At 49.4% G+C, this 13,650-nt stretch overlaps 2 protein-coding genes across 2 annotated transcripts; one reads left to right on the top strand and one right to left on the bottom strand.

Annotated features, from left to right (window-relative positions):
* Positions 1–4,680: 4,680 nt before the first annotated feature.
* On the bottom strand, positions 4,681–7,322 carry LOC125544164 (phenylalanine ammonia-lyase-like). The gene is made up of 2 exons (XM_048707758.1): positions 6,820–7,322; positions 4,681–6,693 (listed from the first exon to the last, which is right to left on the bottom strand). The coding sequence occupies exons 1-2, from the start codon at positions 7,194–7,196 to the stop codon at positions 4,947–4,949; spliced, it is 2,124 nt and encodes a 707-aa protein (XP_048563715.1). The 5' UTR covers positions 7,197–7,322; the 3' UTR covers positions 4,681–4,946.
* Positions 7,323–10,170: 2,848 nt separating this feature from the next.
* On the top strand, positions 10,171–12,781 carry LOC125544174 (phenylalanine ammonia-lyase-like). The gene is made up of 2 exons (XM_048707765.1): positions 10,171–10,720; positions 10,829–12,781. Exons 1-2 carry the CDS (start codon positions 10,323–10,325, stop codon positions 12,573–12,575), a joined length of 2,145 nt encoding a protein of 714 aa, XP_048563722.1. The 5' UTR covers positions 10,171–10,322; the 3' UTR covers positions 12,576–12,781.
* The last annotated feature ends 869 nt before the right edge of the window (positions 12,782–13,650 follow it).

Below are 13,650 nucleotides of genomic sequence, written 5' to 3' on the forward strand. Positions count from 1 at the left end.
TTGCTGAACACCAAAATATCATCAATAAAAACCAGGACTCCTTTTCTCAGGAACGGAGCGAGAACCACATGCATACCCCCCTGGAAGGTCGGGGGCCCACCCGTGACTCCATAGGGCATCACTTTAAACTCAAAATGACCATGGTGAGTTTGGAAGGCTGTCTTGGCCTCGTCCTCGGGTCGCATCCGGATCTGATGGTACCCAGACCGCAAGTCCAAACTGGTAAACACCGTTGCGTCGTGCAATTCATCTAACAACTCGTCAATTACCGGAATGGGAAACCGGTTCTTGATGGTGATCGCATTGAGGAAGCGATAGTCAACGCAAAAACGCCATTCACCATCTTTCTTCTGCACTAGCAACATGGGCGATGAGAAAGGGCTGCGGCTGATCTGAATAATCCCTTGCCGCAACATCTCCGCTACCTGAGCCTCGATTTCATCTTTCTGAGCTGGGTTGTAACGGTACGGACGCCGTTTCACTGGCTGAGCGCCAGGGATCAACTCAATTGCATGATCGAACTCTCGCTGCGGTGATAACCCTTTTGGTTCTTCAAACAAGTCCGCGAATTCTGTGAGTAACTCCTCCACTTCGATTGGGACTGGCTCGATTGTTCCTACAGGCTTGGATACTGCTAGGAGTATCACATGCGCCAACTCTGTGCGTGCCTACATTAACTATAGCTCCGCTCCTGAAATAGCTTGACAACGCGACATCTCAGGTGTGGTCCTTGTCAACTGAATGTACTTGCCTTCATGTTGGAATGTCATCAACTTCTCCCCCCAGTTAACCGTCATTAGACCCCGAGACTCGAGCCAATCCATGCCTAGCACTACATCATAACTGCCCAATGGAAACAACTTGAGAGTGGAGCTGAATCGATGGCCCTGGATGACATACTCATAGCCTGGCACCTCTTGATCACATAGTGTCACTGCCCCATCGGCAACCTTGACCTTCAAAGGTGTGCGCATCGCTTGCACTCCCTCCCATTCCTGAGCAATCTCGGTGTTGACGAAGCTATGAGAACTCCCCGAGTCCACTAGCATGAGTAACACTTTGTTTCCAATCTTCCCAGACAGACGGAATGCCTTGGGCGCTTCTGTACCTTGGACTGCGGCCGTCGACAAAAGACAGAGGTCATCTTCAGAGCTTTCTGCCTGAGCAACAGCAGTGCCCAGAGAAACCGGAGGCGAGATCATGCCCACCAGTTCTTCCACGACATGTAACTGGACTGTGGATGCACATACATGCCCTGGCCCCCATCGCTCGCCACAAGTGAAGCATAGACCACGGGCTTTGCGAAAAGCCCGAAGAGCCTTGAGCTTGTCATCTGCTGTTGTGCCTGCAGTACTCGAGGGCGACTTGGCGATGTCCAGACCTCGTCGCGTCTCGAGTGGAGTGGTGACAGGCAGCGACGTGTTCGAGCGTCCCACCGGAGACGTCGCCGGCACCGCCACGGATAGGGCTGGGCGTGAGGGGAAACGCCCAGTTCTGCTGTTGGATGCCCCAAAGCGCTGCGCCACAGTGGCCTCTTGCTCTTGACGCACCATTTCAACCACCTCTTCCTGCAATTCAGCCAAGGAAACAACAGTATCGAGGTCTTTTGGGCGATGTAACATAACAACCACTTTAATTTCATGAGCTAGCCCATCAATGAATTGAGTAGTAAAGAACAAAGGATCCCAAGAGCTATGATGAGCTAGCAAGCAGTGCATGGAAACATTGAACTGCTCTGCATATTCTAGTACTGAACCCTCTTGCTTAAGCTTCGAAAAACGATGCAACAACTGCTGAAACTCTGACCTACCAAACTTTTCTAGAACTGCTGTGCAAAAAGTATCCCAACTAGCGGCCTTAAGATGCATCTTAGACCACTCGAGCCACAAGGCAGCAGCCCCAGTGAAGTGGACAACTATAGTGTCCACCCACACTGCTGGATCAACACCACACACACGAAAGTAAGCCTCGCAACGAATGCGCCATCCCGTAGGATTATCGCCATCAAAACCGGGACAATCTACATGCTTATGATACCCCCGATGACCAGTACCACTTCCAAAATCCAACGACGGCGGTGGGGGAATGGGAACTGTGGGAAAAGGAGTGAGGACCGTACCATTGGCCGGGAACGGCGCGGGGAGGAGAGCCCCAGTCCCCAACCAGTTCCCGTGGATTCGAAGCCCTGCAGTGGCCATCGGGCCCGTAGCCGTCGCCACTGCGGTGTCCCCCGAGCTCTAGCGCGTCCGCCACTGCCGAACTCGAGGTTTCCGCCATCTTGTCGCGGGGCGAGGTGTGTCGCGCCATCTTTTCCAGTTCCGCGCGGATCTCACCGAGATCGACCAGGAATTGCCCCATAGCCGTATCCACGCCGGGGCGCCACGCCGCCAGGTCTTGCACCACCGGCTCCAAGGAGGCAAGCGCAGGCTCCATCTTGGCGACCGCTGACTCCATGTTCGCGACCGCGGGAGCCATCAGATCCAACGTCTGCTGGATCGAGAGGAGGGCCTTGGCGATGCCGCTGCACTCCACCGCTGCTTCCTCCAGCTGCTCCTGGACGTCTGTCCCCGCCATGATCTCCTTCAGGCTGCGAAATTTCGGTGCCAGATCGAGCCGTGGAAGAGAAATTTGGTGGTGGATTTGGAGGCTATGATACCAGATGATACGGATCTAGATTGTGGGTCACTCTATTACACTCAATCACACGAAATCAGAGGAATTGTAGTAGTGCGATTAGTCTCAGCAAGAAGGGGATCGGGGAGTGAGAGCCTGGAGGTGGGAGGAGAGATACATCGCCCAACGGCGCCGATACGGTAAGTGATCCAACGATGCCAACCCTAGCGCCGGGCTGCCCTTATATACCTACTTGGTCCACTCTGGGCCTAGCACCAGTGGGTTGGGCTTTGCCTTCCTCTTGGTTCTCTCCAGCTGGGCTGGGCTTCTCTGGACGGGGCCCACCATTCCCGTGACAATAGGTTTTAGGGGAGCCTTTTTTCGTTTGTTTTTATTTTCGTTTGTTTCTCCATTATCCCGATTTTGTTTGTTTGTTCTTTTCAGCTATTATACTGTAGATCTGAGGGGATTTGTTGGTTCCAGTAGGTTTCAGTAGGTTGGATTAAGCAGAGATCTAAGGGGGTTCTCCCTGTTCCAGTAGTTTGGACCAAGTAGAGATTAGTAGTTTCTTTCTTCCAGTAGTCAAAAAGTAGTTTCGATCAGCAGAGATTAGGATGTTTTATTTTCCATTTCCCCATTCTAGCAGATCATATCCCCATGTACGAGTGCCCTTTTTTGTGTGTGTTCCTGTTCGCCATACTTTTTTCTAGCAGAGAGAATATCCCCTGTGTGTCCCTTCTTTTTTGTGTTCTTTTTTGCTATTGACTTCCTCGACCCCACACCCTTGACTACACAATGGGTGAGAGTGACTAATAACCCAGTACTGGACTGGCAAGAAATCACGGAAGCAGGAATATATTTATGAGAAACATGACCATGAAGCCAGAGAGGTACAACTGACTATGCTTACCCTTTTCAATTCATGCCAATGCAAATTTTAAGTTCCTTGATGTTTAAAAAAAATAAGTACAACTTGACATATTGCATGACCTTATTTTCTTAATTCAATGTAAGGTTTCTATGCATGAAATTTAAGCTTTGTACCAAATTGATGTGATATGCTTTTGTGCAGGACTACGGATTTGTGATATATGACTATGAAAAGCCAACCTTTGGCCCATCAGAATGAAGAGACAAATCAAAAGAGACATAGGGTGATTTAGGAGGGAATAATGAAGAGCCATATATCTTCTACAAGTCCATCTATGGGGAGATGTTCATGGAGCCTTCAGCTCATCAGAATGTAGAGAAAATCCAAAGGAGACATCCAGAGACTTGGGAAAGGGGACCAAGAAAGAGACATGTTTCCTTGACATCCCTACATATATATATCATCAGATATCCATGGAGCAGAATATCGTGGGAAGTTTTCAAGCTCTCTCTCAGCAATTTCAGGTAAGAACTACAAATATCTTATTTCAATACTCCCATGTGCAAAGCGACATTGACCATGCGATACCCATCATTGATTCTTGTTCACATGTACAACTCCCTGAAGCAAAAGTTATGGTGAATTTGGGGAACATATATAGGATATCATTTTCAGTTCCTTCCAGTTTCGTCTGATTATAAACATGTTGTTAGAAATAGTTTATCTATGCATGGAGTATGTGATAATCTTGAGAATACATCAAAACAGGGATTGCATTATTTTTCTAATTAGCATAAGTGAGATAGATTATTTGGATTTAATTACTTCAGCTGATTTCATTTAAGCATACTGTGAAAGATCTCTTATAATGGAATTTGCATTTTCTTACAAGGTTTACAAAACGTAAAGAGAAAAAGGCGCCCGAGGCTATATCCGTTTAGACTTACTTATAAGCATTCAGGAACAGAGAGAGACAAGTCATCTGCATTAGAGCATTAAAATCAAACCAAAACATTTTACAATCATGCTTCCATTACATGTCAGACTAGAATGGGTCACCAGAAAACTGAAATAGAAAAAGAATTCATATAGAAGGCATGACATCATATCGATATAACTAGCAACTACAGAGAGACAACAGAACAGTAACTTAATTTGAAGGCATCATGTCCTCCTTCCTCACACCTTACAGACGATTGATCTCAAAAAAGGACCGCTATAATTATCACGATTTTTTTATCATATACTGCACTCTTTTAGCTTACATCATATAAATTGTACAAGTCATGCAGTTGCATTTTTTGGCAAGAACATGGCAGCTCTGTAAGAATGTTCCAACTTACCAAACATCGATTTTTGAGAAAATGCAATTGAAAAAAATACTATCACTTCAGCTAAGAAGATCCATAGCGTTCTGAAATCTGAAGCACACTGTCTTCTCTTCAGTTTCTTGATCCTCTGTTCAGCAGATAGGCAAGGGCTCACCGTTCCACTCTTTGAGGCACTCGAGCAGCCCATCGATGTGCTTGCCCTGGTTCATGGCGACGAACACCTTGTCCACCTCTTCCCCAGGAGACCGCGTCTTCTCTCCAGTCAAGTACTCAGTCCCAAGCTCCTTGCGCACAAACCGGTAGAGTGGGTACGACCGGCATTCGGTAATACGGTTCTGCTGCGCGGCGGTGCCGTTCTCCACTGAGGTCCGTGCAGCCTCGACCTCCCTTGGTAGAACTGCACGGAGCTCCTGCTCGAACGCGGCAAGCTTGGCAAACACCGACGTCTCCACATCGCGCTCGGCCTCACCGTTGGCCAAGGCGTGCTCGATGAGAACTGCACGCAGCTTTTGCATCAGTGGGTAGTTGGAGCTGCAAGGGTCATCTGCGTATGCGAACACCGCCTCACGGTCGATCGTGAGCAGCAAGTCCTTCTCGCAGAAGCGTGCGTTGTGGAGATGTCCATTGTTGTTGGTGCTGAGTGTCTTCCTGGCTGCAATCTTCACACAGCTCTTGACGGCATCCTTGATATTCTCCTCGAGGTGACGGAGGTCAATGGCCTGGCACAAGGCGACCATGAATGTAGAGGACATGAGCTTGAGTATGTCAATGGCCTCGGCGGTCTTCCGGGAGGAGATGAGACCAAGAGAGTTGACATCTTGGTTGTGTTGCTCAGCGCTCTGGACATGGTTGGTCACCGGGTTGCCTAAGAACTGGAGCTCGGAGCAGTATGAGGCCATGGCAATCTCAGCACCCTTGAAACCATAGTCCAAACTCGGGTTGCGCCCGCCAGAGAGGTTGGAAGGCAGACCGTTGTTGTAGAAGTCGTTTACCAGCTCTGAGAACTGCGCAAACATGAGCTTGCCGATCGCAGCAATGGCGAGCCTTGTGTTGTCCATGGACACGCCGATAGGTGTGCCCTGGAAGTTTCCGCCGTGGATGGCCTTTCCACGGGAGACGTCGATGAGTGGGTTGTCATTGACGGAGTTGATCTCCCGCTCGATCGACTTGGTTGCAGCACGGATGACCTCAATCTGGGGTCCAAGCCACTGCGGCGATGTGCGGAGCGCATACCTATCTTGCTTTGGCTTCATCAACGGGTCAAGCTCGCCGAGCTTCTTTGCGAGTGCCATGTAGGAGCTTCCTTCAAGGATGTGCTCCATGATGGCGGCGGCCTCGATCTGCCCAGGGTGGTGCTTCAGCTTGTGGGTCAAGTGGTCGGTGTACTCCGGCTTGCCGTTCATGACCTCGCAGAAGACAGCCGATAGAACCTCGGCAAGGAGGCTGAGGATGTTAGCCTCGAAAAGCACCATGGACGCAAGCCCGGAGCCCACTGCCGTGCCGTTCACCATGGCAAGCCCTTCCTTGGGCTGCAGCTCAAAGAAGCCATGCTGGATGCCGGCGATCTTGAATGCCTCCGCCGCGTTAACCCTGCTACCATCCGGAGCAGTGGCCACGGAGTTTGCCCGACCGGTCACCAGGCCTGCGATATAGGAAAGCGGGACGAGGTCGCCGGAGGCGGTGATCGTGCCCCGGAGCGGCAGGCATGGTGTCACATTGGCGTTGAGAAGCGCAGCGACCGTCTCGAGGATCTCAAAGCGGATGCCGGAGTACCCCTGGAGCAGAGTGTTGACACGGACAAGCATCGCCGCCCTCGTCGCTGCGGCGGGCAGAACGTGGTCGTGGCCACCGGTACCGAAGGCTCCGGCATTAAGAAATCTGAACAGACAAGAAGTGCAAGAAAATAATAAGGTTTCCAAAACTCAGAGGTACACATGATCAACAAACAAGTGAAATAAACTACTCCTACTAATATGTTGGTCGTTTAATTCAATTGGTTTGTACCTGATGAGCTCCCGCTGGAGAGCTCCTCCCTCCTTGGTCCTCCGGTGGGAGGTGGCACCAAAGCCGGTGGTAACGTCGTAGCTGTCAGTGCCGTTGGCCATGCTGTTCATGACCCAGTCACTGCTCTCCTTGACACGGCCACGGGCAGACTCGTCGAGCTCCACCCTGGTGTCGCTGCCGGCTGCCACAGCGGCAACCATGGCAATGGTCAGGCTGGCGCCCTCCATGGTCACCACCGGCCTACGGTACTCCTCCACCATCCGCTTCACCGCGTCCAAGTGGCTCCCGGACAGCTCCTCGGCCGCCTTCCCCCAGTTCAGGGGGTCGGCCCTGGACGGCTGCGCCACGCACAAGCCATTGGCGTTCTCAAACTCCATCGGGATGTGCAAGTAAGTTCTAAAGCGAGTAAGCTGGAGGCTGGGCGGGTGTATGTGTGTGGCTCTGGATGAATTCTGGTAGATGGACTTGCACTGAAGAGAGCTCAAATTGCAGAAGAAGGTGAGGGAGGCTCTTCTTGGAGAGGAAAGGAGGGGGAGGAGGGGTTAAGTAGGCAGCAGCTTGGGTAGGGTGGGTGTGGGTGGTGGGTTGGTGTGGACTTGGAGGGTGGGTTTGACTGGACTTATTCCGGGGAAGAAGATGGTTGGTGCGGGGTAAGAGAGATTACCAACTGTTGTACTGTTGTTAATCGGTAATCATGCATGCTTGCATCTGGATTATTGTGTGGGGTTCTGTTTAAACTTAGGCTAGGTTTTGTTCTCCAAAGCGAGTAGGGTTCTGCCAGTGGTTCCTAAGCTTTCACTACAGTAGTATTTTTGTGTGGGTGCGACGAACCCCACATATATCTATTTAAACTCGAGCTTGCACTCCAGTATTTTCTAATGCAAGTAGGGCAGACGATTACCCTCGTGTTTCACGAACAGTTGTCTTAAAATGAGACGATCCACCCTCAGACCTCAGTCCCGCTAGATGGTCAGTCAGTCGTGTACTCATTTTGTTCCCTCAGTGATCAATTGTAAGCTTCATCCAAAGAAAAGGAAACCAACATTTCCTGTTTATTCGTGTCACCGTGTGAAAGATACAGTCTCGCTTCATCCAAAGAAAAGGAAACCAACATTTCCTGTTTATTCGCTTCACACAGACTTGACTCTGCTCAGTGGACAAGATTCCCCAGAAAAACTGCGGTCATCCTCTTGCGCATCCGCTCAAACATCACCAGCGTGAACGGCGATCGCAATCATGTTTATTCATGACTCAGTGGAAATGATTCCCCTTTTTTCTTCGATAAAGGGCGATTTTATAAACCCAAAATGTAGCATGGAAATGATTTCCTGTAAATTACTTCATTCGCATCGCATACATACAGTCATACATACATGTCAGATTCTTGATTAAGTTGAGGTTCTGGCTATCGGAAATATTGAGCACACCAACCGGGCGTTCATGGTCTGATATTTGACTTGTTTTGTGAGCAGGTTGATACTTGACTTTGTCCATGATTGCCAACAACTCCGGTTATTATTAGTGCTCGATTTCTTTACCGGGACTTCTAACATTGGTCAGAGATATAGAGGCATCGTGTGGTACTAATAATTGTACAATAATTAGCTATGCACAAGTATGTCCTGAGAATTTTACCAACCATAAGGATTTCCTCGGTGGGTTGGTGATACGCGTAAAAAAGCATTCGCAGGACGAGTTCAACAGTTGAAGTGGCAAACCAAACTAAGCAATTGTCTATGGCCGAAAGTACCCTTCTGAGCTTAAGCTCAAATGAGCTCATATGAATGGTAAAATCAAAATAAAAAATCAACATTCTTGAATTTTTATATGCTAAACTTAGTGTTTGCAAATTTTCATCATTAGATTACATTCGTGGAAGACGTGTAAAAAAATCAATGGTCCAAATTACTTTCGAAAAGTATTTTCGGAGCATCGATTTTGTTTTGCCATCAATCTGGTCGACGATGCGGCGCGGTGTTGCCGGTGGCTTGGCGGCTGCTCGGGGTGTGTCGGACGTGTGGCGGCTGCGTGGATCCCTCTCGGATCTAATGTGGTGGTGTGGTCCTACATGGTGGCGTTGCGCGGGCTCCTCCAGGTGACGGCGACACTTTGGCGGCGGTGGTCCATGACACAGCTCAAGGCGATGGCCCGGGGTGGTCTCGCGGCTGGTCGTGGCGGCGCCAATCTGATAGGTGGTTGTGAATGTCATTCAGTGGGTATTTCAGCTTTCACAGACCAAATTTCACAAATTTGACCCTGTTTTTTTCCTGGATTTTCATTTGCCTTTTCTTCTTTTTTGCTTTGGATTTCTCTCTCTGAATTTAATTCAAGAAAATGGTTAGCCAATTTTTTAATTTCAAAATTAGCGTGAGCTTAACTAGTAAAATCTTTTCCAAACTATACTCTACGATATATGTCAAGCCCAAGCCATCCCTTGACCATTTTTTATTTCTTATTATTTTTAAGAAATTCCCTCTGTTTTGCACCTTTGTGAAGGAGCACCATCTAAGTCAGATTATTTGCTTCCTAGAAAATTATGGTGGTATCTTGTGATCATGTATATTCCCAATGTGCAAAATCATGATATCCTCCAAGTCAAATGTTTGCTTCCAGATTTTCTGTCGGAAAGCTAGCAAAATATAGCAAAAAATGTATCTTTCAAGCGGTGGCAGTGGCATGCATGCAGCCCGCTATGGCCAGACCACCTGCAAACTGGAATATCCCCATGTTTAAGTAGAATATGTGGGGTTGGTCGACAAAATACTACTCCCTCCGTTCATTTTTGTAAGACCTTTTAGACATTTAAGACATCATCTAAAATAGTTCAATTTCATGTTTAAATGTCCTAAACAACTTACAAAAATGAACAGAGGAAATAGTGAAAGTAAAAACATTGTCCATGAATCATTAGCAGATAACAACTCCCGTTGTCCAGAGCATGCAGAGCCCCACTCGCTATGGAGTCACACACTTTGTCAAAGCAGAGACCCTGCGTAGATTTCCTATATAGTAGTTTATGTATCGTGGAAGCAGCCAGCACGCTTGTTTGAAACATTCCAATTGTGGACAAAAAGACACATGTTTACATTAGTAGAGTTGCACGTTCATAACTCAAGCTAGGTCGCTGCATGATTAACAGAGGAATGCACCTGGTTAAATTAACACACAAGCACATGATGCATGGCATGATTCACACCGAACACTTAGCATGTGAGGGCGCAAGAAAATGGAGCACATGACTCGGCCTCTCTTCTTCCCCGCACCCACCATCTTGCGCACCTGCCACCATCGTCAAGCGGTCAAAGCCACACCAACCCACACCCGGCACCCACCCTGCCTACTTAACCCTTCCTCAACCTCCATTCCTCTCCAAGAAGAGCTCACCTTCATCTGCAACTTGAGCTCTCTCCAGCGCAAATCCGCCTACGGCCTACCAGAATTCATCCAGCGCAAGACCTGCCAGCTTCTAGCTTACCTGTTTCCCTACTTCTTTGCACATCACCATGGAGTGCGACAACAGAGCGCACGTCGCCGCCAACGGCGATGGCTTGTGCGTGGCGCAGCTTGCGCGGGCCGACCCGCTGAACTGGGGGAAGGCGGCGGAGGAGCTGTCTGGGAGCCATCTGGACGCGGTGAAGCGGATGGTGGAGGAGTACCGTAGGCCGGTGGTGACCATGGAGGGCGCCAGCCTGACCATCGCCATGGTCGCCGCGGTGGCCGCCGGCAGCGACACCAGGGTGGAGCTCGACGAGTCCGCCCGCGGCCGCGTAAAGGAGAGCAGCGACTGGGTCATGAACAGCATGGCCAACGGCACCGACAGCTATGGCGTCACCACCGGCTTCGGTGCTACTTCTCACCGGAGGACCAAGGAGGGGGGTGCTCTCCAGAGGGAGCTCATCAGGTACGTATTCATTCAAGTGAACAACTTAGAAATGAGTGATCATCTGTGTGTCTCTGGGTTATATATGGAAGCCTTATTTGTTTTGCCTATTTCTTGTCTCTTCATCAGATTTCTTAACGCCGGAGCCTTCGGCACTGGTGGCCACAACCATGTCCTACCCGCCGCGACGACAAGGGCTGCGATGCTAGTCCGCGTCAACACCCTGCTCCAGGGGTACTCCGGCATCCGCTTCGAGATACTCGAGACGATCGCCAAACTTCTCAACGCCAACGTGACGCCATGCCTGCCACTCCGGGGCACGATTACCGCGTCTGGTGACCTCGTCCCGCTTTCCTATATTGCGGGCCTGGTGACTGGCCGGGCAAACTCCGTGGCCACGGCTCCAGACGGCAGCAAGGTTAACGCAGCCGAGGCGTTCAAGATCGCCGGCATCCAGCATGGCTTCTTCGAGCTGCAGCCCAAGGAAGGGCTTGCCATGGTGAATGGCACGGCTGTTGGCTCGGGGCTTGCGTCCATGGTTCTTTTCGAGGCTAACATCCTCGGCGTCCTTGCTGAGGTTCTGTCGGCAGTTTTCTGCGAGGTCATGAATGGCAAGCCGGAGTACACCAACCACTTGACCCACAAACTGAAGCACCACCCTGGGCAGATTGAGGCTGCCGCCATCATGGAGCACATCCTTGAAGGAAGCTCCTACATGGCACTTGCGAAGAAGCTTGGTGAGCTCGACCCATTAATGAAGCCAAAGCAAGACAGGTATGCGCTTCGCACTTCGCCGCAGTGGCTTGGCCCCCAAATTGAGGTCATCCGTGCTGCCACGAAGTCGATTGAGCGGGAGATCAACTCCGTCAACGACAACCCACTCATCGACGTCTCCCGTGGCAAGGCCATCCACGGCGGAAACTTTCAAGGCACGCCTATCGGCGTGTCCATGGACAACACAAGGCTCGCCATTGCCGCGATCGGCAAGCTCATGTTTGCGCAGTTCACGGAGCTGGTGAATGACTTCTACAACAACGGTTTGCCTTCAAACCTCTCTGGCGGCCGCAACCCGAGCTTGGACTATGGCCTCAAGGGTGCTGAGATAGCCATGGCCTCGTACTGCTCTGAGCTCCAGTTCCTAGGCAACCCGGTGACCAACCATGTCCAGAGCGCGGAGCAACACAATCAAGACGTCAACTCTCTCGGTCTCATATCTGCTAGGAAGACCGCCGAATCCATTGACATACTAAAGCTCATGTCCTCTACATTCTTGGTCGCGTTGTGCCAGGCCATTGACCTCCGCCACCTCGAGGAAAATGTCAAGGATGCGGTCAAGAGCTGTGTGAAGACGGTGGCCAGGAAAACACTAAGCACCAACAACAATGGTCATCTCCACAATGCACGCTTCTGCGAGAAGGACCTGCTGCTCACAATCGACCGCGAGGCGGTATTCACGTACGCAGACGACCCTTGCAGCGCCAACTATCCACTGATGCAGAAGATGCGAGCTGTTCTTGTGGAGCACGCCCTGGCCAATGGTGATGCCGAGCACGATGTGGAGACATCGGTTTTTGCCAAGCTTGCCATGTTTGAGCAGGAGCTCCGTGTTGTGCTGCCAAAGGAGGTCGAGGCTGCCCGGAGTGCTGTGGAGAATGGCATCGCTGCGCAGCAGAACCGCATCACCGAGTGCCGGTCGTACCCGCTCTACCGGTTCGTCCGCAACGAGCTTGGGACTGAGTACTTGACTGGGGAGAAGACGCGATCTCCTGGCGAAGAGGTGGACAAGGTGTTCATCGCCATGAACCAGGGAAAGCACATCGACGCGCTGCTCGAGTGCCTCAAGGAGTGGAATGGTGAACCCCTACCTATCTGCTGAACAACCTATCAGAATTTGAAGAGAAGATAGTGTGCTTCAGATTTTAAAGGCTCGGAATGTTCTTAGTTGATAAGTGAAAATAATGTTTTTCCATTGTATTTTCTAGAAAGGTTATGTTTGAAAACTCGTTCTTACAGAGCTGCCATGTTGTTGCGAAAATATCAACTGCATGAATTAAGTGGTATATATATAGCCAGTACAACTTCTGTGATGTAAGTTAAAAAGGTATAGTATAAACATTCCTGATAGAAGTACTGGTTCCTTTTTTGAGATTAAATGGTCTGGTGGAGGCTACTCTGAACAGTGCAAAGAGTCTATCGTTCGCATGCCATTGCCATTACGGTGTGAGGACTAAGGACACGGTGCATCAATAATTCAAAGTTGGTGCAAGGGCTACTACTCCCTCTGTTCTAAATTACTCGTCGCAGAAATGAATGTATCTAGAACTAAAGTACATCTAGATACATCCATACTTACGACAAGTAATTCGGAACGAAGGGAGTAGATAGCAGACCGGCAAAAGGTGCCTACAAAGTCACTGGACTGTGGTGTCTTCGTAGTTGCAATGCCTTCTCTGAATTTTTATTTTGTTTCACTTTTCTGTTTACAAATTTCAGTCTGGCATAGTAATGAATAAGGATTGCAATCTTTTGGTTTTCCTGCTCTGATGCAAATGATCTGTCTGTCTATGTTCTGAAAGGTCACGGAAAAAAGAAGGCTGAAAGAGAATTCAAAATCAACATGCAGATAAACATATGACCCGGAATACACTAAATCCGTAGCTTATTCATTTAAATTGATATTCACAACGATTTTGCAATCTTGTCCTAGGTACCGTGCTTACAACTGCCACAAGTCTAATAGGACTATAGATAACTGAATGAAACCAGAAGAAGAAAAACATCAATCTTCTTGGTATTTGCTTTGCATAGAACACAGGGATCTTCGGGTTTCCAGAGATCACATAATGATGTTCTAATTCTAGTGTTACTGTGCTTACTTATGACACTTGACAATGAAAGAACATAGTGAACAAAACCATAATCCAGAAGGAACATATAATTCTTCTTGCTAT

Source organism: Triticum urartu, chromosome 1 (assembly GCF_003073215.2).
Source record: "Triticum urartu cultivar G1812 chromosome 1, Tu2.1, whole genome shotgun sequence".
Lineage (NCBI taxonomy): Eukaryota > Viridiplantae > Streptophyta > Magnoliopsida > Poales > Poaceae > Triticum > Triticum urartu.